This window comes from Eutrema salsugineum, unplaced genomic scaffold (assembly GCF_000478725.1).
Source record: "Eutrema salsugineum unplaced genomic scaffold, Eutsalg1_0 scaffold_3, whole genome shotgun sequence".
In the NCBI taxonomy this organism is placed as follows: Eukaryota; Viridiplantae; Streptophyta; class Magnoliopsida; order Brassicales; family Brassicaceae; genus Eutrema; species Eutrema salsugineum.
In genome coordinates, this window is record NW_006256756.1 from 3153114 (window position 1) to 3178507 (window position 25394).

Genomic DNA, 25394 nt, shown 5'->3' on the forward strand with positions numbered 1-25394 from the left:
TATGAGAAGAACTTTGGAGGGATATGTTTGGTTCTATCACTTTTGATATAACCTTCCTTTGTCTGGGCAACACATGCAACATTGTCTTCATATAAGACAGTTGGTTCCGTATTTACGTGAATTCCACTGCTTGATTGGATATGTTGACTTATTGATCTCAGCCATACACATTCTCTACTTGCTTTATGGAGTGCGATGATTTCAGCATGATTCAAAGAAGTGGCCACGAGCGTCTGCTTCTGAGAACACCAAGATATAGCAGTGCCTCCGATCGTGAATACATATCATGTTTGTGATCGGGCTTTATGTGGATCCGATAAATATCCTGCATCTGCAAAACCAACTATTTGTCTCTTTAAATTTTTAGGATAGAGCAAACCTAGATCAATAGTCCCTTGGAGGTAACGAAAGACATGTTTGATTCCATTCCAATGTCTTCGTGTAAGGGACGAGATGAATCTTGCCAGGAGATTAACAACAAATGATATGTCAGGCCGTGTACAATTGGCTAGGTACATAAGGGCTCTAATTGCACTAAGGTATGGTACTTCAGCACCAAGTATCTCTTCTTTTGCCTCATGTGGTCGAAATGGATCATTTTCAACCTTAAGTGATCTAACGACCATAGGAGTACTTAAAAGAGTTGCTTTATCCATATTAAAGCATTTTAACACTCTTTTCGTATATGTGGATTGATGCACAAATATACCCTTTTCAGAATGCTCAATTTGTAAGCCAAGACAATACTTTGTTTGTCCGAGATCTTTCATCTCAAATTCTCCTTTTAGGTAATTTGATGCATTTTGTGTTTCCCCTTGAGTTCCGATAATATTCAGATCATCAACATATACCGCGATAATTACAAATTCGGATGTTGTTTTCTTGATGAAAACGCATGGGCATATGGGATTGTTCACATATCCTTCTTTTGTTAAATGTTCACTGAGACGATTGTACACATACGTCCAGATTGTTTTAGCCCATACAATGATCTTTGTAATTTTATTGAACATAACTCTTTGGGTTTAGAATTTAATGCTGCAGGCATCTTAAATCCGTCGGGGATTCTCATATAGATATCCGTATCTAATGTTCCATATAAATATGCTGTAACGACATCCATGAGACGCATTTCTAGATTTTCATCAGCAGCTAGACTCATCAGGACACTACAAGAATGAGGGGCTTTTCCGTCGAATTATTTACGACGATTTTTAGTCGTCGTAAATTTACGACGACATTACGTCGTATTTACGACGATCAAAAATTTCGTCGTAAATTCGACGTAAAAAATGACCCTCGTAAAATCGTCGTAATGTTACGACGATATTACGACGAATGAAGAACGAATTTTATTTCGTCGTAATATTGTCGTAATATTTACATCGATAATACGACTAATTGTCCTCTATCTTGTAATTGACGTAAAATCAATGTAAATATGATGTAAATTTTATTTCGACGTAAATTTGATGTAAATATGCAAAGGTAATATGTTGGTAACCAAACAAAAAATTCTATATATACCCTTTCTTCTCTCATTATTCCATCAACCAAAAAAAACATATAAAGACACAAATTTTTTGAGTCTTTGAATGTTTAAGTAAAATTTTTAGTAGTTGAAATTTATATCAAATTTCAAAAACAAAAAGTCAAATATTTGTTTTTGAAATGTCTATATACGATCTACGAAAGTGGATGTATACGCCCAAAAATGGTGATGGGTCGTTGACTGAAGACTTCAAAAACGGATTGGAAATATTCATGTACCAAGCCGGCCTTATGCAAACTGTAATTGAAAGCGGCAAAATGTATTGTCCTTGTGTGAAATGCAAAAATAGGAAACATATTCCTATTGACACTGTCTGGCAGCATTTATTGAATAGAGGGTTCATGCCCCAATACTTTATTTGGTATCAGCATGGAGAGGGATATGGTCAAAGTAGTGGTCAGATGGCTGCACGGAGTAGTAGTAATCATCAAGAACATGTGGATTTTGAAGCGTCCAATGATTATCAAAGTAGTCAAGTTCAGGATGAAGATCATGATAGGATGCATGAAATGGTTACTGATGCATTTCATGAAACACATGCTGATACTGTTGAGGAGCCCAATGCAGATGCGAAACGCTTTTATGATATGTTAAACGCAGCAAAACAGCCTCTGTACGAGGGATGTAGGGAAGGTTTATCAAAATTATCATTGGCAGCTCGGATGATGACAATAAAAACTGATCACAATCTATCTGAAGTTTGCATGAACGATTGGGCAGATCTTATTAAAGAGTAGTTGCCAGATGATAATTTGGCTGCTGAAACGTATTATGAAATTCAGAAGCTGGTTTTTAGTCTTGGATTGCCTTCTGAGATGATTGATGTTTGTGTTGATAATTGTATGTTTTTTTGGAGAGATGATGAGAAGCTTGAAGAATGTCGTTTCTGACAATTAATGAAAAGAAAATTTGCTTAAGTGTTGACTTGGACATATGTTGACTATTACGATGAATTTACGACGATTTATAAATAATCGTCGTAAATTCGTCGTAAAATGTAAACCCTAAACCCTATAGGGTTTAGCTTTCCCAACTCACATAATGGTTTTTGGGTGCATTTTCCTGAGTAAACTAATGTATTATATAAGGTTTTGTAGTATAAGATTAAAGAACTTGTAGATATGTGGTTTATGTTACGACGAATTTACGACGAATCACACCCATTCGTCGTAAATTCGTCGTAAAATACCATCGAGTTAACGACGAAATGTAACCCCTAAATCTTATAATCAATCTTTTCTGGGGTTCGGGGGGGATTCAGATGAAGATAATGATATGGCTTACCATCTCATAAGGTAAAACAACTTTCTAAACAAAAAAAAAAAATTTCAAAATTTGACATATATGTGTTTATCAAGTAATCTTAAGGTGTTATATACATTTAGAGAAGATGTAAGAATTTATCTTAGATCAAACCAAATTCTTCATTATGTTATGTAAACATGCTAGAAACTTATACAGACCACATTTAGCATGTATAGGCATGCTTGTATGTGCTTATGGGTGTTTCAATTTTTGTAATTCATCATTTTTGTACATACTATCGTAAAATCGTCGTAATATTACGAGGATTTTACGACGATATGTAAATACATAGCCGTTATAACTTTTATGATTTATAAGGATTTGTCGTAAATTCGTCGTAATTTTACGATGATTTTACGACGAATAACCCTGATCGTCGTAAATTCGTCGCAAAGTCCAGATACAGCCACGTGTGTGTGTCTTATTCGCTTTGTTGTACGGTTGCAGCTTTACGACGGATTTACGACGATTTCGTCGTAAATTCGTCGTAATGTTTACGTCGGATTTACGACGAATAAAAATTCTATATATATGGAAGCACCCCTTCCTCATTTCGTCGCTCATTCAACTTTTTCCTCTCCCTGCTTCCTCCTCACTTCGTTGCTTCCCTGCAAACCCAAAAAAATAGGTAATTTTTTTTTTACTTAAAATCTAATTTTTATTTTTACTTAAAATCTAATTTTTATTTTTAATTAGTTTAGAAATACAAACGGTTTAGGTCGGAAATTAGTTTAGGCTCGGAATTTGTTAGATTTAGGATCGGAATTTGTTAGATTAAGGATTTAGGGTGTTTGTTAGATTTAGGATCATAATTTAAAATTAATTTGTAATTTCAAAAATAAAAATTTTCCGGTTTTGCAAACGATGACTCGACGGAGGACGCACTACATCAACTTTATGGCGGACGGACACTCTTCCCGGGCGTCTGCTTCGGGAAACACCGGGACCGTTGTCCCTTCATCTTCCGGAGCCTCCCAGGTTCCGAATACCGTAGCAGAGCAGTCTCCACCACCGCCTCCACCACCACCTCCACCACCACCTCCACCGCCGGCTCCCGAACCGGTGGCCCACCCTCCTCATCCATATGCCCAATTTACGGTTGAGGACTTACTAGCCCTACCGGGACGGGGGGCTTTACGACGTCTGGTTCCCGGAAAAGCGGAACCAGGCTCTTTTTGGTAAGTAATGTTTTTTAAATCTTATTTATATCATTTTAAATTATTTTAAATTTAATTAATCTTACTTTTATATTGTTTATATAATTTTTTGTTTTCTTTTGCAGCAACGGTGGAACTGGGACATCGGGATCAACGAGACGGTCCGCGAAGCTTTCCGGCTGAAGGCGCAGAAACGCCTAGTCAACACCGTTTCCGATTGGAAGCGGAAGTAGGAGAACGATGGAGACGACGCAAAGCCGAGCTCCATGTCCACTTTCTGTTGGAACGGGTTGAAGGCGTATTGGCTGGACCCGCATGCCCAAACCACTGCGGCTAAGTGTTCGGCCGTCAGAAACCGGGTCGGTCCTAACGGTCAGAAGTTAGTGACCCCGCACACTTCTGGCCAAATATCTTTTGCGGGAAGACGTCTCATGATGGTAAGTAATTAAATATAAATTATTTCATTATTATTTCATTTTTAATTATTGCTATAATTTATTAAATATTTTTGACTAATGTTTATTAATTGGTAGGCCGAGGAGAACGGAGGAGAACTACCTCCAATGACGAAGCTCTTCGAGACCACTCACCGGAAGAGGGACGGGAGCTTTGTCGACGCTCGGTCAGAGGAGATCTACAATGCCGCTATGCAGCGGATCGCCGAGCGGGAGACCCAGGCCACACCTGACGGTACTATCCAAGTACCGTTGACCGTCGCTGAGCAAGACCAGATTTTCGAGGAGATATGATCTTTTTCAATTTTTTAAAAATTTATTATATTTATTACTTAATAAATAATTAACGTTTTTATTTTCCATTTGTAGGTGGCTCCGAAGAAGAAGGGCCGAACCTTAGGGATGTGCTCTATTAGAGACTGTCCTGCCGCCTCGGCTTCCGGATTTCGCACGCAGGAGAATCCGAGTCATCTTCGCCAGGAGCTTGCTACATCCAATGCTGAGATCACCACTCTCAGGCATGAGCAAGTGGCCCAGAAGCAGGAGCTCACCGAGATGCACGCGGTCTCTTCGACATCATTGCGGAAGCGGTTCTGCAGTTGGCCACCGCAATCCGAGCGAGGCAACAGCGAGCACGAGGGGTCTTTGAGACCGGTGGTACTTCCGGTACTGGACCATCGGACCAGTAGACGCAGGGTCAGTCTTCGGCTCCGGTAGTGCAGACGGGAAACGACGGTCCAGCAGCGACGGGCGGCCAAGACGGAGAGCCTCCTCGTGACGTCGATCTCAACCTCGACGATTACGAAATCACATTGTAGATTAGATTTTTTGTAAAAAACATTTTGTATTAAATTTTTTCTTTTATTTATAAATTATTTTCGAATTTAAATTTCAATTTAAATTGTTTTTTTCTATTTTTAATTTTTTGATTATTTTAAAAATTCATTAATTAAATTAAAATCTAATTAAATAATTAATTTATAAATCGACGTAAATTCGTCGTAAATTTACGTCGATCTAACGTCGAATATTTAACGACGGATTTACGTCGAATATGTTTACGTCGGATTTACGTCGAAACTTTACGACGAATTAACATCGACAATTAAAAAATTAGTTTCCCTTAATTGAAATTATTCGTCTCCTAATCGTTGTTAAATCGATGTAATTTTACATCGATTTTACGTCGTTCTTATGATGGACTTATTTCATTGTACTTTCGTTGGAAAATTTACGTCGCGTTTACGACGAATAGTTTCCGACGATATTACGACGATTTTCCTGGGTTGGTAATTTTACGACGATTTTACGACGATTTCTCTTTTACGACGATTGTTTTACGACGATTTTTTTTTTCGTCGTTAATTCGACGTAAATGCTCTTTTACGTCGATTTTACGTTGATATCTGCCGACGTAAAACCCGATCTTTCTTGTAGTGGGAATCTAAATGTGATTGCATCCATAACGGGAGAATATGTTTCCTCATAATCTATTCCAGGTCTTTGAGAAAAACCTTGTGCCACAAGACGAGCTTTGTATCTCATAATCTCATTTTTCTCATTTCGTTTCCGAACGAAAACCCATTTGTATCCAACTGGTCTCACATCTCCAGGTGTGAGTACAATTGGTCCGAATACACTTCGTTTATTAAGAGAATCTAGCTCAACTTGTATAGCATCTTTCCATTTCAGCCAGTCTTGCCTCTTTTGAGATTCGTATACAGACCTTGGCTCTGGATCTTCATTTTCATTATCTATTTCCTTTGATACGAGGTATGAGAAAATGTCATCAACATCATCCATCTTATTTCTATTCCATATCTTTCCATTATGGATGTAGTTGATGGAAATCTCATGATTTTTCTAAGGTTCTTGGGGCTCTGGATTATCATTAGTTTCGTGATTTACTTCTTCCAAAATACTTGCTATTTTGGGAGTATTATGCATTTCAGCCTCCTTTCGTTTTCTAGGATTTTTGTTCTTGGAACCGACAGGTCTACCACGCTTCAAGCGTGTTCTAGACTCACGTGTATCATCTGCTTTTCCACGTTCTTGTGGTATATCAATACGAGCAGGAGTATTTGCAGCTGTTATATGTGATTTAGTAACCGTCTTGGTATCTGCAAATGCATCAGGTAGCTGGTTTGCTATACTCTGCAAATGCATAATTCGTCGAACTTCTAGTTCTGACTGTTTAGTGGGAGGATCAAGGTGTAACAGAGATGGTACACTCCATTTGATATCCTTTCCTACACCCTTATTTTCTCCTCTTAGAACCGGGAATACTTTCTCATCAAAGTGACAATCGGCAAATCGTGCCGTAAAAACATCACCAGTCAGTGGTTCTAGGTATCGTATAATAGATGGAGAATCATATCCATTATATATTCCCAACCGTCTTTGTGGTCCCATCTTTGTTCGTTGCGGTGGCGCTATAGGCACTTAAACTGCACAACCAAAGATCCTTAGATGGGAAATATTTGGTTCTCGACCAAATGCTAATTGTAACGGGGAGTACTTATGGTACACACTTGGTCTTATCCGAATGAGTGCTTCTGCATGCAAAATAGCATGCCCCCATACAGATGTTGGGAGTTTTGATTTCATAATCAGTGGTCTTGCAATCAGTTGCAGACGCTTAATTAATGATTCAGCCAATCCATTTTGTGTATGGACATGAGCCGCAGAATGTTCAACTTCAATTCCCATTACCATGCAGTAATCATTAAATGCTTGGGATGTGAATTCACCAGCGTTGTCTAATATAACTCTCTTAATGGGATAATCAGGAAACTGAGCTCGCAGTTTTATTATCTGAGTTAGAAATCTCGCAAATGCCATATTTCGAGATGATAATAGACAAACATGCTGCTGAATGCGTCAATTAATACCATAAAATAGTGGAATGGTCCACATGATGGATGTATTGGTCCACAAATATCCCCTTGAATTCGTTCAAGGAACTTTGGTGATTCATTATTAATTTTGGTTGGCGATGACCTTATAATCAATTTACCAAGAGAACATGCAGCACATGTCATTTTATTTCTAAGATGTATCTCCTGGATTTTCATCGAATGACCATGTGAGCTTTCTATAATTTTTCGCATCATTGATGTTCCTGGGTGACCGAGGCGATCATGCCACAATGTTAAATCTTCTGGATTTCGTTTTGTCACGAGATGCAATTGTATTGACAATAATCTTTGTCAGTTTCAAATTAGAGAAATATTTTTTCTTTCTCAAGATAGTGTGTGTTGTTCCACTATCTGGTATACAGATTTCTCGAACATTTTCCTTGGATGTTGTTCCATCTTTAATATGATCCATCTCTGTAATTAACATAAACATTAATGAAGAAAACATAAATTTCATTCATAGGAAAGCATACAATAATTATACATTGTTGTAAAAACAACACTATATATTTTAAAACTGAAAACGTAATAATTATACAATAGGTTGTTGAGAGACTCAACATTATTCGTTTTAAAACAGAAATGTAATAATTATACATGGCATTAGCGGAGACTATTCAGTAGTCTCACTACAAACAATTCAGTTATCCGCTACAACGGTCTCGTCGAAATCATCCGCAAAGTCGGAGGAGTCGAGGTATGATGTACCCTCGAAGTGTTCCGTGAGGTTCACTTCTTTCCCTTTTCCTTTGACAGACTCTTGGAACAACTTACAAAGATGTGGAGGGGTTCGACAGGTATGAGACCAATGTCATTTGGACCCGCATCTGTAACATACATCCTCACGCTTCTGGGTGATATTCGTTTGGGGTTCTTTCCCCTTTGAAGTTTGTTCAGACTGAACCCACTTGTATGAGTTCCTCCCTTTTGGGTTGTAAGTCCTACCTTGTCCACGATTGAATCGACGGCCACGACCCCTATTGGTTTGACTTTTCATCTCTGGTTTTTCTATAACCATCGCATTTGCTTCAGGAAATGCTTTGGTTCCCGTAGGTCGAGAATTATGGTTTCTGATGAGAAGTTCATTATTCTTCTCTGCTAATATGAGTGTCACAATCAATTCAGAGAATCTTGTATACCCACGATTCCTATACATTTCTTATAGGATACGATGTTCCTTATGAAATGTAAGGTACGTCTTTTCGAGCATTTCTGCATCGGTGACGGGTTTACCACAGTATTTCAGTTGTGAGACAATTCTCAGAATAACAGAATTATAATCTTCAACCTTTTCAAAATCTTGAAACCTCAAGTTTTTCCACTCTTCAAGAGCATGGGGGAGGTTTATTTCCCTCTGGTTGTCAAACCTTTCTTTGAGAGCTTGCCAGAGCTCTATGGATCTTTTATGTGCGCATAGTCGTGCGTCAAATTTTCATCTAGATGTTTCCTCAGGAAAATGATCGCTGTTGCCTTATCATGGGCAGACGATTCATTTTCTTCTTTTATGGTGTCGGTTAACTTTTTGACTCTAGATAAAGTTTCGCATTGGTGATCCATGCTATGTAGTTTGCTCCAGTTATTCTGAGAGCCAGGAACTTAAGCTTCTCAATGTTTGCCATTTCTAAAACATGAATGCAAAAATATTATTAGTAAGATAATAATGTTTACATTAAAACAAACCGTTTACATGAATTACTAAAGCAATTACAAAAAAGAATACTGCATAAAAAATTATCATAACAGTTGTAGTATACTCTTTGCGAGTAAATTCTCCAGCGGAGAGACCATTAATAGAAGCAAAAATTACAATCGCGCTTAAATTCAATAACAAACGAATCATCTTTCTTATAGAATGAAAACCGAAATATATTTGAGGGAAGATATGATGTTTGAGTGAAATGAATGAATGAAGGATAAGTATATTTATAGATTGAAAAACATAGTTCATAGCCGTTTGAAAAAGTGAAAATTTTGAAAGATTTTCTTTGTGACCATTGGTGAGAAAATAATTGAAGAAAAGAATTAATCCAAATATTTTAATAAACAATCAGTTAAACCTATTAATTTTTAGACATAAGGTTTATATACAGGTGGCAGAGCCTCCTTATATAACAACCATTATTTTAACAGTAACATTATGGTGACATAGTCATCCACATTTATCTAATAACAAAATTACGAGGCGACACAGTTGGCCATTGTAATATTAATAAAAATAAATAATTATGGTGCATTTAGCAACCATGATATAAATAGTAAAATAATAATAAGGTGAGACAAATCGCCCATTATAATATTAAATAATAGTGATGTGTTAAACATCCACTGAAAATAATAAATAGTTATACAAGCGATATACCGCCTATTATAGTAGTGTATATATTATGAATATATATTTAGCTATAACGTAGAGTTATCGTACTGATAACGTGTTTTAATAATAGGTATAATTTATTATTAAGATAAATATAAATAAAGATAAAAATTTTATATCCGCAAAAGAATAGGATACTTGCAAAAGAGAAAGCGAAAGAATGAAAGAAAGAGAAAGGAGGAAGATGTTATAATTAAAGGATGAGATGATTTTACAAATGAACGAAAATGTTCATTTATATAGAAGTTAAAAGGCAAAATTTATTATGTATGGAGTAAGCTCCATAAAAATAAAAAAATTATCCGTAATTATTGAATATACGTGCTTCTTTCTTTGATTTTTATAACATGTAGCTCATAAATATGAAATGGGGCGAGCTACTGTTCTTGACTAGTTGACTTCTTGTCTTTTTTGGCAAATATCATATTTATTAGTTAAGTATTCTGGTTAACTCAAATGAAGTAACTATTAATCGATATAATCTTTTTTAATTTATCAGTTATTGGCAAATACACATTCGGCGTAAAATATTCTGATTATCCTATTTTAAATCTGAAATATTTATTTTCCCACAAAACCTATAAGATTCCAAATTGTGTCTTTGCTCCAAAAATCATGCCTATCTCTGCGTACGTCTATCATTTGGCATGGTAACGACGTAAGTCTTTTTTTTTTGTCGACCATGTAACCATTTTATTGATACCAGTATAATTAAACATTGTGAAGGTTACATCAAAGTTCAACCAAATATATGTAACGACGTAAGTCTATATACCAATTTTTGAATAGCAAAACATCTCCTGAAAGATAATTTTTCACAAAATCATCAAAATCCTCCTACAAGTTATATTCTATTATTATGCTTAAAGTAATAGTGCCAACTGATAAGTCGAATATCATTCTTTGCAACCATTGTAAATTGGATAAAAGTTTAACTTATTATACTCTTACAAAGTTAAGATCCAAACATATAAAGAGTAATAGATACTACAATAAAAAGATATAAAACATCCACTGCTCAAAATAAAATAAAGAAAATTTTAATTGTTTAAAGTAAAGTAAAAAGTGTGGAAAAAGTGAAGTGAATTTGTTTATCAGATTTACCATGCATCGATTAAAAAACTAATATTAGAAGGAGAATAGCACAATCGGTTTCTATTTACAATATATACAAAAAGAAGTACAACGGTCTAATAATTACAACAAATATTACATTCCTATTGTATTATACTTCCTTATCTATCACTAAACACCCTTCATTTGCTTCTTCGCTAAGTGGCTTGTTTCTTGAATCAGGTCCAACGGGTTAAATGAACCGCCAAAACAAACCATTTGCTTGATCAATGAGACAATGACCTCCAAAACAGTTGAATAAAGCTGAAACTAAACCAATCAAACCCAGATATTCTCTATGCTCTACACAAGTGCAAAAACATTTGCCATAATATGCTTTGTTTTCACATAAAGCCAAAGTCATTCGTCTGTGGCGCCTCGATCCAAATGGTCTTAGTAAGACATAGCTCTTCCAATTCAGACCGCTCATTATGCGAGTAGTAGTACCTCTCTTTATCAAACGAGGAATACACATAACATCTTCTATCAAATGGAACCTTAGAGAATTGCTCATTGTTTCTTATACACATAACTTCCTCGCAAAGATTGTCAAGCCTAAAGGTGTAATGGAAGTTCAGAGAAAGTTGAATCCTCTGTGTTTGCACTTTAAAAATCAAGTAGTTCAATACTTTAACTGATCCAAAAGAAAGAAAAAATAGGGAAAGAGAGAGAGAGAGTTAAGTGCTAAGATAAATGAGGTGATCTAAACCTCGCATAGCTTCACATGTAAAACCTTTCTTAGGTGGCCTAATTCAAAGGCCGGTGGGCGAGCTCTAGCCGGACCTAGTGGGTTTCATTGGTCATGGGCTTATGCGGATTCACTGGGGGTGTGGGGGAGAAGCCCCCACGGCATGGTTTTCTAATGGGCTCAAGTGGGTTTAGGAGTCAGGTTTTTTGAGGATATAAATACAGGGTTTTAAAGATGAGAGAGTTTCAGATTTAACCCATATTTCAAAGTCAAACACAAAACTAACCTCTTTTTTTTTCTCTCTCCAACTTTTGTTATTTTCTCACAATTTTATCCTTCCCACTTAAACTATTATCGAAAATGCCATTATACATCTAATAAATCGATTTTTCTTTAATTGGCTAAAGTCTACTTGGACCTTCTAAAGACTTTTTAATTACGAGAATGCCATCGTCTTCAATACCTTCAACCACCATGAACAACCATGAAAATGGAATAAATGCTTATCAACCTGTTTTAAAGCTGTAATAAAACAAATATCTAAGCTCATTCACTCATAACCTTGCTCATTCTATCATAATTTCTTCTCCAAAACATCTGGGCATAGTTGCAATGCTTCGCGCCATCCTTTTGCGGTGAATTCTGGTTTACTCGACAGCTGGGTTGTTTAATTTCAGTGAAATCCTAAGTTCTGGGTAGATAAGAGAAACTTAGGGGAGCTCAATTTTGTCAAAGGTAATCCTCGCACTTCAATTTCTCCACATTTCTGTTTTTATATCGCGAAAGTAGACTTCTCGTGAACTATACTGAAGTCTATGAGTCAACATAAAGTTATTTTTGCAATTGACTTTTAAAAAGTAGACTTCTTTAAACCTCACGAGAAGTCTACTCGATATCCTTTGAAAACAAAAAAAATCATAGTAGACTTCATCTGACGGCTTAAGAAGTCTACGAAAGAAAAGAGGTTATTTTTGTAGTTGATCGTATTTAGACTTTTTAATGTAGACTTCTAACTGAAGTCTACTGTTTACGTCTGCACACGAAGTCTACATTTAAGTTACTTTTGTAGTTTGAAAAACGTATAGGTCATTTTTGTGTTTGACTTATGTTTTTCAAAAGTAAAAAAATTAAAAAAATTTCAAAAAGCTTCAGTAGACTTCACAAAGAAGTCTACAAACTGTAGACTTCTCAATGAAGTCTACCTATTGTGTTCGGTCAAACTTAGAAGGAATATTTTTTTGAGTAGACTTCACTGTGAAGTCTACTCAAAAAATTCAATTGCAAAAATAACTTATTTTGTTCCGTAGACTTCTATTTAAAAAGTAGACTTCAAACGTAGGCTGCCAAATAAGTCTACTCTTACATGAAGTCTACAATAGAAGTCTACTGTGTTAGTCAATGCGGTGGTCAAATGCAAAAGTAAGCTTTTTTGCCTGAAGTCTACACCTGAAGTCTACTGAAGGAAAAGTCAACGGAATGGTCAATTGCAAAAATAACCTTTTTTTAGTAGACTTCAGTAGTAGACTTCTCAATGAAAAAGTAGACTTCTCCTCCAGTCTACATTCGAAGTCTAAATAAGAAGTCTACTTTCCTATGTTTTTCTAAAAACGCGTTTTAAGCAAATGTATAAAATATTTTTCAAACTTTTTGGTTCAGAATTGCCTCTTATTAGGTGATTGAGCTACCCATTGAATTTTATCTCATTTCATTGGATATTCATGGTGGAATCAGAAGTTTCAATTTTTAAGATACTTAGCTCATAAACATAGACTTCGTAGTGAAGTCTACGTTCTAAGTCTGCACTAGAAGTCTACGTTTAGACGGTTTTGTAAAAACGCCATTTAAGCAAATCTATAAAAAAAAATTTCAAATTTTTTTGTTTACAATTGTTTATTAATTAGTGATTGAACTACCTAGGGTTTTTTATTCCGTTTAATTGAATATTTCTTGTTGAATCAGAATTTTCGATTTTTAAGGTACTCAGCTTATCAAAGTAGACTTCATCGTGAAGTCTACTTTGATACAAAAAGTCTCTATGCAGTGTTTGCTAATACAGTTTATATGGTTATTTTTCAGAGGATGGCTCAAATTCCAGTTGTGTACGGTGAGTGGAAGTTTAAGGAGAATTCATGGCATTTGATTGTTGACATTGGCAAAGGTGGAAGAATGTGGTTTTTGAACGATGGTTGCACCTTTGGGCAGCTTACTGAAATGGCGCGAGATGATTATAACTTGGGCAAGAGGACTGAGATCATCGAGTTAACCTACGCACTACCAGTCTCAATGTTGCAAAATATGGCTCCAGATACACCTCCAATGCATGTCACCAATGATAGACAAGTTTCAAGCTTGATTGCGTTAATTAGCAGAGTACATTTGTTACGCCTTTGTGTGTCCTGTCGAGTGGAGATGGAACTGAGGAGAACCAGGAACGATCAGATGAAGAGTTTGGTGAAGATGTTGAGGAAAATTCAGAACATTCAACCGATGATGAGGCAGACAGTTCTGATGTGAACGACGATGGAGAAGATGTCGACGATGCAGCTTACTCTGACGGAGAAGATTACAGTGTCTACGGAAAAGTGAAAGATGAAGATGATGATGAAGATGAAGTCTGTATTGAAAAGGTCAGAACCCGATATGGTGAAACAGGGAGCACGCCCATGTCATGGTCTGATAATATATATATGTTGGGGCAAGTTTCCCTACAAAAGAGAAGCTGTTATCAGAGGTTAGACTGACTGCCATAATGTTAAAATTTGCTTTTAAAACACAGAAGTCTACCAAGAACCTGTTTGTGGCTAAATGTCGAGTGGAAGGATGTGCATGGATGGTTAGAGCGAGCGTGAAGAATGAGGCATCCACTTTTTGGGTGACAAAATATGTGAAAGACCTCACATGTTCAATAGCCCATCGAATGGCTCACCGTGGGAAGTCTACTCCTAAGTATATTGGCCAGCTTTTTATAAGCTATTTCGGCATAATTGATGGACTTACACCAGAACATGTCAGGGTTTCAATGAAGCATATGTTTAGCATCAGGATGGATTTCACTACCTCTTACAGATCTTTGATATATGCCCAACAATTGGTCAGAGGAACAGCTGAAGATGGATATGCGAGTCTACCAGCTTACCTACATTCAGTGAACAAAGCCAATCCGGGAACTGTATCAGCTCTTCATGTAGATTCGAATAACAAATTCAAATATCTATTTCTCGCATTTGGAGCATCGATTGCTGGTTTTCAGTACATGAGAAAAGTTATTGTGGTTGATGGCTGTCATCTAACAGGGAAATACGAGGGTACTTTGTTGGTTGCCACCGCACAAGATGGAAACTTTCAGATTTTTCCTTTGGCCTTTGGAATTGTTGATGGTGAAGTTGATGCTTCATGGGAATGGTTTTTTTCTAAACTGCGTGAATGTGTCTCAGATGGTTATCCTTTGGTGATAGTTTCTGACAGACATATTTCTATTAAGAAAGCTTGTGAAACTATTTTCTCATGGGCAAAACGAGGGATCTGCTACTACCATCTACAACATAACATAGTAACAAAGTTTAGGGGGAAGCAGCTGTTGTACTTGGTTAAACGTGTGGCTTATGCTTACAACCTCTATGACTACAACCGGTACATGGCGGAGCTGAGACAGATCAAGCCTGACCTTGCTGACTATTTGGAAGAAGCCGATGTCTCTCTTTGGTCCCGAGTTCATTTTGTTGGAGACAGATACAATATTAAGACTAGAAATGTTGCAGAGTCTATAAATGCTGCACTTAAGAAGGCCCGTGGCTATCCCATTTCATTCCTCTTGGATTTCATCTGAGAGAAGCTCGGTCGGTGGTTTTTAAAACGCAGAGAGGATGCTTTGTGTCTCACAACACATAATACTCGGCGAGTGGAGTATTTGCTGGCGATTCGTGGACATTATGCAGATGCAATGGAGGTGGACCGAATTGACACTTGGAGATACTATGTGAAAGGAGGAACCAGGAATTGTATTGTTGATTTAGAACATGGAATGTGTGAATGTGGTGTGTTTTACATCGAGAAGATCCCGTGTTCACATGCTATTGCAGCTGCAATAGCCGGTGGGATATCTGTGGATTCTCTTGTATGTCCGACTTACTCAAAAAACTACTTGTTTGCAGCATACTCTGCCAACATATATCCCCAAATTTCAGAGGTCCAAGGAGGCCCAACTTCAATATGTCTGCCACCAGACATTCGCCGTGCACCAGGCAGACGGAAGAAGTCTCGGTGGCAATCATGGCTAGAAATTGCTAGGAGGAAAAGCAAGAAGCCAAGGAAGCTGCACAAAGTATACAGCTGCTCCCAATGCAAGCAACCTGGTCATACCCTACCGAATTGTGTAAGTTGAGCTAAACTCGAATAACTATGTTGCAATTTTTATTTAATATACTTAGCCGTCGAAGATTCACCAGGAAAATAACAAGAAGGCTCCGGAATAGGAAGACAAAGCATCTATTGTTCTCAAAGAAGTCATCTATTGGTGAAGTCTACTTTCGAAGTCTACTATGTGTGTGATATTTTGGTACAACGGTTATGTTTGAAACGACTTCATATATGTAACTGTTCTAACGACTTCAACGGTTATGTTTGAAACGACTTCATATATGTAACTGTTCTAACGACTTTAACGGTGCGTATAACCGTTGTACCTGTTTGTGTTCTGTATTTCTGCTTATAAATTCTCGGGTTTAGACGAATTATAGGCTCATTCCAGATCCATTTGAAGATGTTGAACCCCTTAAACTTTAACTCTCTCCCTTCCAACATTCTGTGGGATATCCTCTTAAAAATCACTTCTCGTTCCTACGGTGGGCTCTGTAGAGCAAGGGTCTCCTCCAAACATCTAAATGAGATTTCTAATGAAGAGGGTTTTTTAAGAGCCGTTGATCTAATAACTTTGACGATTCCATGGGTCTGGGATCAACATGGGAGGGTTGACGCTTTCTTTCGGCGCTGTTTGGAGTGTGGAAATCCTACAGCGCAATACCTACGAGCCGTTTCTCTAATCTTCTATGAAGATAGCATCCAAGAAGGATTTAACTTAATAAAGGTGTCATCAAATGGAGGATGCCTCATGGCAACTTACTCCATGGTTATGTTCGCTTTAACCATGGATGGTAGCCATGATGTATTTAACCACATTCGTGGTATAGTTCCGGCAGAGGCAACGAAGATGCGGAAGACTATGCAGCACATAAACAGGTGTCCGACCACATATAAGAAGCCTGACGCGTTTCACGAACCGGTCTTCCATGTTTTTGATAAGGCACAATCAAGGAGTTGTGCTTGTATGAATCTGCCAAACCAGCATTGGATGGATGATGAACGCCTCGTGGACTCATATGGTGACAAACTCTGCAGTCCTTGCTTCTGGAAGTTGGAATGTGCCTTATTCTGGAAAACAATTCCTGGATTTGCAAATGAATGGCCGCAGTGAAATTAGTTGACTCCATGTTTTATGTTTTTTGGATTTACTTATATGTTTACATGACTATGGTAGACTTCGTTTGTAGACTTATAATTCTTATTTTAATAAAACTTTTTCCTTGTACACTTTTTCTGTCTACACTTTCTGGTATACTCGAAAATTACAGAACTTAATCAGTTGTAAGGGTGAAATCGAAAATTAGAAATACTAACATGTTAATAGACTTAGTAGACTTCAGTACGGATACAATTACAACTTAGTAGACTTCAGTCGTAGACATCAGTTTGAGTACAATATCCTAAACGAAAATACAACATATTTGGCAAGTTAATTATGAGATAGGTGGCCAAAAAACTTCCACACCTATCATCTACCAATTGCTAAAATGACCTCCAATCACAGTGAAGGTCATTTATGCAAGTAGCCCAAAAGTTTCCATAAAAATCAAAGTTAGTTTTAAGAACGGAAACACTAAGCTTGCCTATCATAAACATCCAGCCCGGTTGCATCTAGCTTATCATGGCCCTTACATCCTGTTTCGTCATAGATCTCTGCAGCCATTTTATCCCTGATTTTTCGCATGTTTTTATCGCAGAGTTCCGGAGGAAATGGCAAATCCAATGCATGACACTCGATGTACTTCAGGCAGTATACTCCGCAATCACCACTCTGAATGTTTTGAGGTATCTCCATACCTGGTACTCGCGAATGGGTGAACGGCGTGTAGGGGAATCTCCACTTGTCATCGTCAGGTGCACAGGTCTGAAGAAGGTAGGGTGTCATAACCGCAAGAGGCTCCACAGCTTCAGCAATTTGTTCGTCAGATGCATGTTTGGTTCGCGCATGTCTATCTCAAACCGTGATAGTCTTCTTAGTCTGGCAGTAGATAGGTAATTCGCCAGTGTAGTACGAATATGCTCCAGGCGGCAGAGGTTTGCCAGACCCATCTGCATTCGGCTCGGATTTTTTGAAGTCTTCATAGTCACGCCTCCAAACAGTAGCAAACATGGAGTTCAGGAAGCAAATCCGGTCAGATACAAACCACTCCGGATGCTTGGATAATCGCAGCCTGAGTATGTTAATGTAAGCTTCCATGTGCTGCACATTGGGGAAAATAAGAAATGAGTGAAGTCTGCAAACGAAGTCTATTATAGAAGTCTACGGAAGAAGTCTAACCACGAAGTCTACTATGAGAAAGTAAAACACTAACCGTATCAGCTAGCCATTTCGTCGGTGTCCGGAGAATGTAATACCAATCGATCGAAGAGTTTCTTGGGCGTTTTGGCCAGGCACTGTACAAGTGAAAGAGTTAGAAAGGAAATAATACTATGAGGAAGTCTACTTACATACGTATAGAAGTCTACTTACGGGTTTGATTTGATAAAGTTCATTAGAGTGGTATGCTTCGCCCTGACACCGGTTTGATCAAAAGGATCATATCCACGGGCACGGCCGGAGTGAGATGCCGACGATGGAATGATGGCCTTTGCGGTGCTGTTTCCTAAGAAGGGACTCTTCTGTGTCGCAGCCAGCTGGCGGTGTCGGGCACTCGTTGCTCGGGCAACTAGCTGAGCCGCTTCTCTGGCTTTGGCATTTTTGGCAAGTGCAACCGCGTCGAAGTCTACATCACACGTCTTCGGCTCAATTTCACAAATACTAGGCTCTGGGGCCTCTTCTTCATTCAGGGCAGCCTTCTTTCCTTTTGCATCCCCGGGGGCGTTATAACTCTCACACGCACCAACGTTGACATTAGCTTTCATCGGAACATCATCTTTCTCTGAATTACTCTGCAGTTTATTGTCAGAAACATGCATGAATATACAAATGAGTACACCAATGCTATAATTTAGTAACATGTTTTATCATAGTCTGAAAATTGTAAGCAACAAGTTTTGAAAACATAAGTAAATAATCTCACATGGTACATAACAGTAGTAAACATGTTCGAATTCAAATGACATTAGTATTAAGTGTTCCTAACTTTGTGTGATCTTGTTCGCATGTAATGTTTTCGTATAGGCGGAGGGTTTTTGGAACTAACCCCTTCATGCTTCTTGGATCCAGTGCCCTGCTGCTGGGTTGGCTCTTCCTCAGTGTGCTTCGCCGACCCCGTAGTCAACTCTTCTATCGCACGCTCTACAGATTCAACCTTCTCGGTGAGAAGTTTGATCTGCTTTTCACAGCTACCAAGACCATTCAGCATCTTGGTTGAAAAGCTTTTGAAGCATTGGTTGAAGTGCACTTTCATAGTAGCGACAACTCCGACCCCTTCATCACCAACGAATGATGCGGCAGATGCAGAGGCTGTGCGGGATCTCTTGCGACTTGATTCATCTGAGGGAAGGCTCCTCTTTCCAGCTTCTGACTTGACAATGTGTGCACCCAAAACACCTTCCAAAGGCCAATGGTTTTTTGAGAACTTGAAATTGGGGTCATGGAGTGCATTGACAATCTTGACAATATCTGGATCCTGTTCGTCATCATCCCACACGGGAAACATATCCGCCAAGTCCTTAGCCACACAGCACTGTATGCGAGCCTGGAAAAACACAATTAATAAATGGATTTAGGGCCATATGAAGCCTCGGAAAACTACGTATGAAGTCTACTCCTGAAGTCTAACAATGAAGTCTACTCCTGAAGTCTAACACAGAAGTCTACACCTGAATGTCAAACACTATTAATTATACATATAGAAGTCTACACATGAAGTCTACTTCTGAAGTCTACATTGGAAACTCATTACTACATAGAAGTCTACTACACTAATACAGTACATGTTTTAGCATGTTGGCTTTGATGTTCTTTCGTCCTCTGGATCCTTTGTAAGCTAGCAAAAGAGGTTCTTCAGTAACATTTGGCAATGGTTCGCCAAATTCAGCAGCAAAATCCGGTAGAGCATAGTACACCCACACTTGAAGAGCTTGCACAAATCCTTCTATATGAATGTTTTTGCTGAGATCTTTCTCCTTAACAGAATTAATCAAATGCTGAAAAGCAATTCTTCCCCATGGAAACTCCTTAAAACCTTCAAGATCCATCACTAGTCTGGCATGGTTGATATTTGTGGATGAGCCGGGTCTCGTTGCCACTATGAAACCAGCGTAGATCCCAAGATAACCCAACCGCAGCCTATCATCACGAGACCATGATGAGCAGTTGGAACAGGCTTCGATAATTTCGGTAGTGCTTGGGCCCGACTCGGCATCGACCCCCATTAGCTCCCAAAATGCACGCGTGTCATCTTCAAGCGCAAGATCAGTTAAAGCCAAGTCATCCACGTACCCGCAGTTGAGTCCGGTGATCTCCTCAAAATCATGCAATGAAAACCGAATTGGAGTGGTACCAATGAGGCTCCATATCTCGTACATCTGCTTGCAAACTATCTGAAAGGTCAGCATGTGGTACACCAGCCTAGAAGCCCAACCAAAATCCAACTCGTGGAACTTTAAAAAGACACCCAACGGTGACTCGTAAATCTCTTCCCATTCATCCTCCTCTAGAGCTGACTTTAGTGCAGGGACCAGCCTATAATCATCATCGTAATAGCCGATGCTTTTATCCGGGACTGGCTCAAACCCTTTGGTGTAAAGTCTTCTGGGGTTCAGAGGCCATTATCTAACAAAGATTCCTGCATCAATGGTAACAAAGCTCTAATGAGAAAAACTAGTAACGGTTTGAAATTATACCCGAATGAAGTCTACATTTTCAAAATGAAGTCTACTTTATCAAAATGAAGTCTACTTTCCCAAAATGAAGTCTACTTTCCCAAAATGAAGTCTACTTTCCCAATATGTGAAGTCTACTTTCAGTGAAAGTACTTTCAGTAAAAGAAGTCTACTTTCACAAAAAGAAGTCTACTTTCAGTAAAAGAAGTCTACTTTCACAAAAAGAAGTCTACTTTCACTAAATGAAGTCTACTTTCACAAAATGAAGTCTACTTTCACAAAATGAAGTCTACTTTCACATTCTAAGTACAATCCGAGTCGCGAAGTCTACTGAAGCCAACCGAAGCAATCTTAACATTAAAAAAACAGTATATGAAGCAATCAAAACATCATAAATACTACATATGAAGTCTACAGAACCCAAACAAAGCAATCAATACATGATAAATACTGTATATGAAGTCAATCTACAAAGTTTAGAGTGTTATCGCCTTTATTAGATGCAGCTGGCGCCGAGAAAATACAACCAGATCTGGTAAAAAAACCTAATTCAAACCCGACGGAAAAAAAATTAGAGGAAGATAGAAGAAATTTAAGAATTGCTAAGTATATAACTTCGGAACAACATCTACTAACCGTTTTGAGGCAGGAAATTACTTTAACCTCCAACGGCGAAAGCAAATCTGCAAAAAAAAAAAAAACCCTAATTTCAGATCTGGAAAATGGGGGTTTAGAAAACGGAACGGTGATGAATACGGAGGAGTAGGGAAGCATGGGGGTGTGGTTGGAGAAAGAAAACTTGTCTGAACGAGTTTATCGGCGGTAGTTCTGAATGTCGACGGCGCCGGAGCAGAGAAACGGAAATCGCCTTCGAGTTTTTTTTTTTTACACGAACTTTTCGACGGTTTTTTTTAACGGGATCTGTAATTCGTATATATAGTCTGGTAATTCCGTACGGTTCGGGTAAGTTTTTTCCGGTTAAAGTTGCTAATTTTCCGGGGTCTAGATTAATTTACCGGGTTAAGGGCAGTTTCTCTTGGTTAAAGGAAGTTATTCCCGGTTTAATCTCGGTTAAATGTCCGTTAGGTTAATTTTTACGGTTTAGTAGACTTCAATATCGAAGTCTACAACTTTTAAAACCTAAATAATAAATTTACTTCTACTTAATTTAAAAACATACATTTCCATTTACCAATGTGAAAAAATATTTTTTTTTGCATTTGGGTTACGATTACGGAATTTATCATGGTAAATTTCATACCAAAATAATTTTTTATAAATTTTTAAATTAAATTTACAGATTTAATTACTAGTAGACTATACTAATTACTGTTTTTTATAAATTCATTTCATTTGATAAAATGAAGTCTACTAGTAGACTTCAGTTTTACTTTAGTAGATTTTGACAGGGAGAAAACGGTAATTAGGACATCCGTTTTTTGTTTACTGGTCTTTTCAATACCCCTGTAGGTTATATCTGCTAAATGTTTTTTCAGGGGTCTACTTTTGTATTGAAAATCAAGTTTTAGGTTATTTTTAGCAAAAACCCCATTAATGATTGTAATTAAATACATTCACACAATTAATAATAAAACCTTAACTCAATTTACGATTTCTGTCTCTAAGTTATTCACTTTCATGAAGTTTGATTCGAGTTAATTCACAACAGACATAGATCCTCCTGTTCTTGCCACTGTTTACGCGGATAGTACCTCTCTTCATCAAATAAATACGATACGCAACGCTTGCAATTGAAACGAAGCCTTGGGAAGTAAACACTATTCCTCATACATGGGAGATTAACTCTCATCTCGGAAGAATAAAGACTCGTGAAGATTGTCAAGCCATCAAGCGTAGTGCTATTGATCTCCTCCCAATCAAACGAGTCATGATCTAGTTTATACACAATCGGTTTCTCACCTCCGCATGTAAACATCTTGAAGAACACTCCTTTCCGCACAACCAAGTAAAATCTTTTCTTCTTCCGCTCATACTGGTAGCTAAACCTACCTGAGGTGTAAGGACATGGCGGTGATCTCGTATAACTAAAACTCCATTCTCGAGAAGACGGTTCAAAGAAATATAAGCTTCCTGTATTATCAAGGCAATAGAAGCGACGGTTTGCATAGACAACATTGTTGTTCTTAAGTGAATCAAAAGAAAGATAGAAATGTAAATACTCAGTAACCCACTCGGTTGCTTCGGGGCGGCAAGTGCTCGTAGTGATAGTACTCAAGAACGCTAGCAGAACACAAGTACCTGAAAGTTGATTCCTCTGTTTTTCTGCTCTGACTATTCAATTCAATCCCACCATTTTCTTCGACATCTTTGGAAAGAGTGTTTGATAAACAAAACAGTGATCAAATTACTCGAAATAATGATATTTACCTAAAAGTGAAAGCTATAATCTTTCAAGGCATCTTTGTTAAAGAAACTCGAGTTGATAAAACAGAACTAAAAAACCACATAATAAATTGAGATAAAAGAAAACTCAATTTCGTAGAATACTGTGGATAGATCTTAACTTAATGAGTTTAACTCATTATAGATTTAAACCAATTTGGCAAAACCAATCAAATTCCTGAAAATTCAGTAAAAATAGTCTGTGATCTGAAGATTGTAATCTACAAAAAAAGGAAGCTCTGAGATATCTTTCTAATTTCGGAATACTAAGGAGTTAGCGAGAGATGTAAATATATAGAAGAGAGAAGAGAGAAAAAAAACTCATAAGTTAAGCATTTTTCTCTTTGGGACAGTCAGTGTGAATAACGACAAATAACGACAAATAACTTTCTTAATATGTCTGAAAAATTTCAAATATCTTTTTTTATTATTTAAAACAAAAGGAATATATGAATCTGGTATCAAAGTCGATTTTGATTCCTCTCACTCAATTTCGGAATGAAATTTATTTTTCAATCACAATTCTAAGGATTTAAGTTAAAATGAAGAATTTGTTCTAAAACAAACATATGCCCAATCAGAACAAAAAAAAACCAGACTTTAACCTCATATATTCTTAATGAATTTTAAAAATTCTCCGTACTCTTCTTTTATTCTCTATATTTTTCTTATTATTTTCACCATTTTTATTTCTTCATTTAAAAGTAAACTCCATTTTTTTTACCTTCTCCTTCTTTAAACCGGGACCAATTAATATTGGTATTAATTTATCCATCCAATCCAACCATCCAACCATCCAACCACAACCAACCCTGATGAGACTCACTCTTCTTCTTCTTTCTTATGGAGTTCGACGAAACACCAGAACAGAAACAGACTGCTCTCGACGATCCTCGACCGAAACAGAAAACACATATCTGCCGGCGTTTCTTGAGCTGCTCTCCACCATAAAAACACCAGAAACTTGATATTGAAGGTGATATCTTCCCCTTTATAACATTAATAACGAGTTTTTATGTGTTTTGTGATTTTTTTTCTGGTTACGTTTTTGGGCTTTACATTGGTTATTTAAGTATATTATAGTACTAAAATATGTATGAATCGTACTGAATCATCGATCTTAATCGTAGTGATTTATAAGTAACCAGAAGTTTTTTAGTACAACTAGTATTCCTGTAACAACTGGTACAAATGGTACTACTGACGTACAACTGTCAATATATTCTAATGGTATTTGTTTTTCTTTTAAGGGGACGATGAATAACACTCTGTGCACAATCATATGTTTTGATTAAGGGGGATGTTATTCAAAGGACGGTGACTACATGAGGTGGAGCTCAGTAGAGGATGAAATTTTGACTTTAGTGATAAAGACATCTATGGAGGAGATCACATACTATGAGCTGGTTGATAGAATTTGCAAAAAGATTATGGTAGATGGAGCTATGACGCAGCTTAGACTTAGCTACTTTCCACTGATAGTGGATTTCAAGAAGCCATCATATGTTTGGAATGATGAAGATGTTTTTGGTTATCTAATGCAAATGAATAACAACCAATGTAGAAGTGTTTTGCATGTGGAGCTCATCAAAGATGTCGATCGAAATGAGGAATTGGTGCAACCTGGAGAGTATACTGAATGGCATAATGATGTTGTTAGAGATGGTAATGATGGTATGAATACGTTTTACAGAGGCAAACCATCAGAACTGCAAAAAAAGGGTCTGTAAAAAGAAGATGTTGTTAGTGAAGATACTGAAGATGTTGAAGATGCTGGAAATAGTCTGCATGAAGACTTTGGTATGTATGATGATATTGAGGTCGCACCTGCTGTAGAAGGAGATAAGTATGTGAATCATACATGGGAAGATGGTATTGGTATAGTTCTAGGACAAGAATTTGGTAAAAAGGAGTCACTGCAAGAGTTAGTGTTTGTTGCCTCCCATAAAAATAGTTTTGAGTTTGAAATCGTCCAGTCAGATACACGTTGATATGTGTTAAAATTTCGTGGAGCAAAAGATGGTTGTAAGTGGTATTTACGAGCTGCAAAGACCAAGAATTCAGATTCTTTCACAATTAGAACCTACAACAAGATTCATACATGTTCTCGAGCTACTACAATTACAAGCAAAAATCAAAGGAAAGGCACACCACTGTTGGTTAGACACTACACCGCATTGAGAGGAAAAAGAGCAGCTGTTAATGATGTGCGGGGAAGTCCAGAGGAGAGTTATCATTTGTTGCATTCTTATTTGTACATGCGAAAGTACATGAATCCTGGTACACAAAATTATGTGGAA

The 25394-nt window shown here is 37.4% G+C and overlaps 1 protein-coding gene and 1 pseudogene across 1 annotated transcript; both read right to left on the bottom strand.

Annotated features, from left to right (window-relative positions):
- Nucleotides 1–6332: 6332 nt before the first annotated feature.
- Nucleotides 6333–6881, bottom strand: LOC112085177. The gene has a single exon (XM_024154216.1). The coding sequence runs from the start codon at nucleotides 6879–6881 to the stop codon at nucleotides 6333–6335; it is 549 nt and encodes a 182-aa protein (XP_024009984.1).
- Nucleotides 6882–8027: 1146 nt separating this feature from the next.
- LOC112085178 lies at nucleotides 8028–9006 on the bottom strand (annotated as a pseudogene).
- Between the last annotated feature and the right edge of the window lie 16388 nt (nucleotides 9007–25394).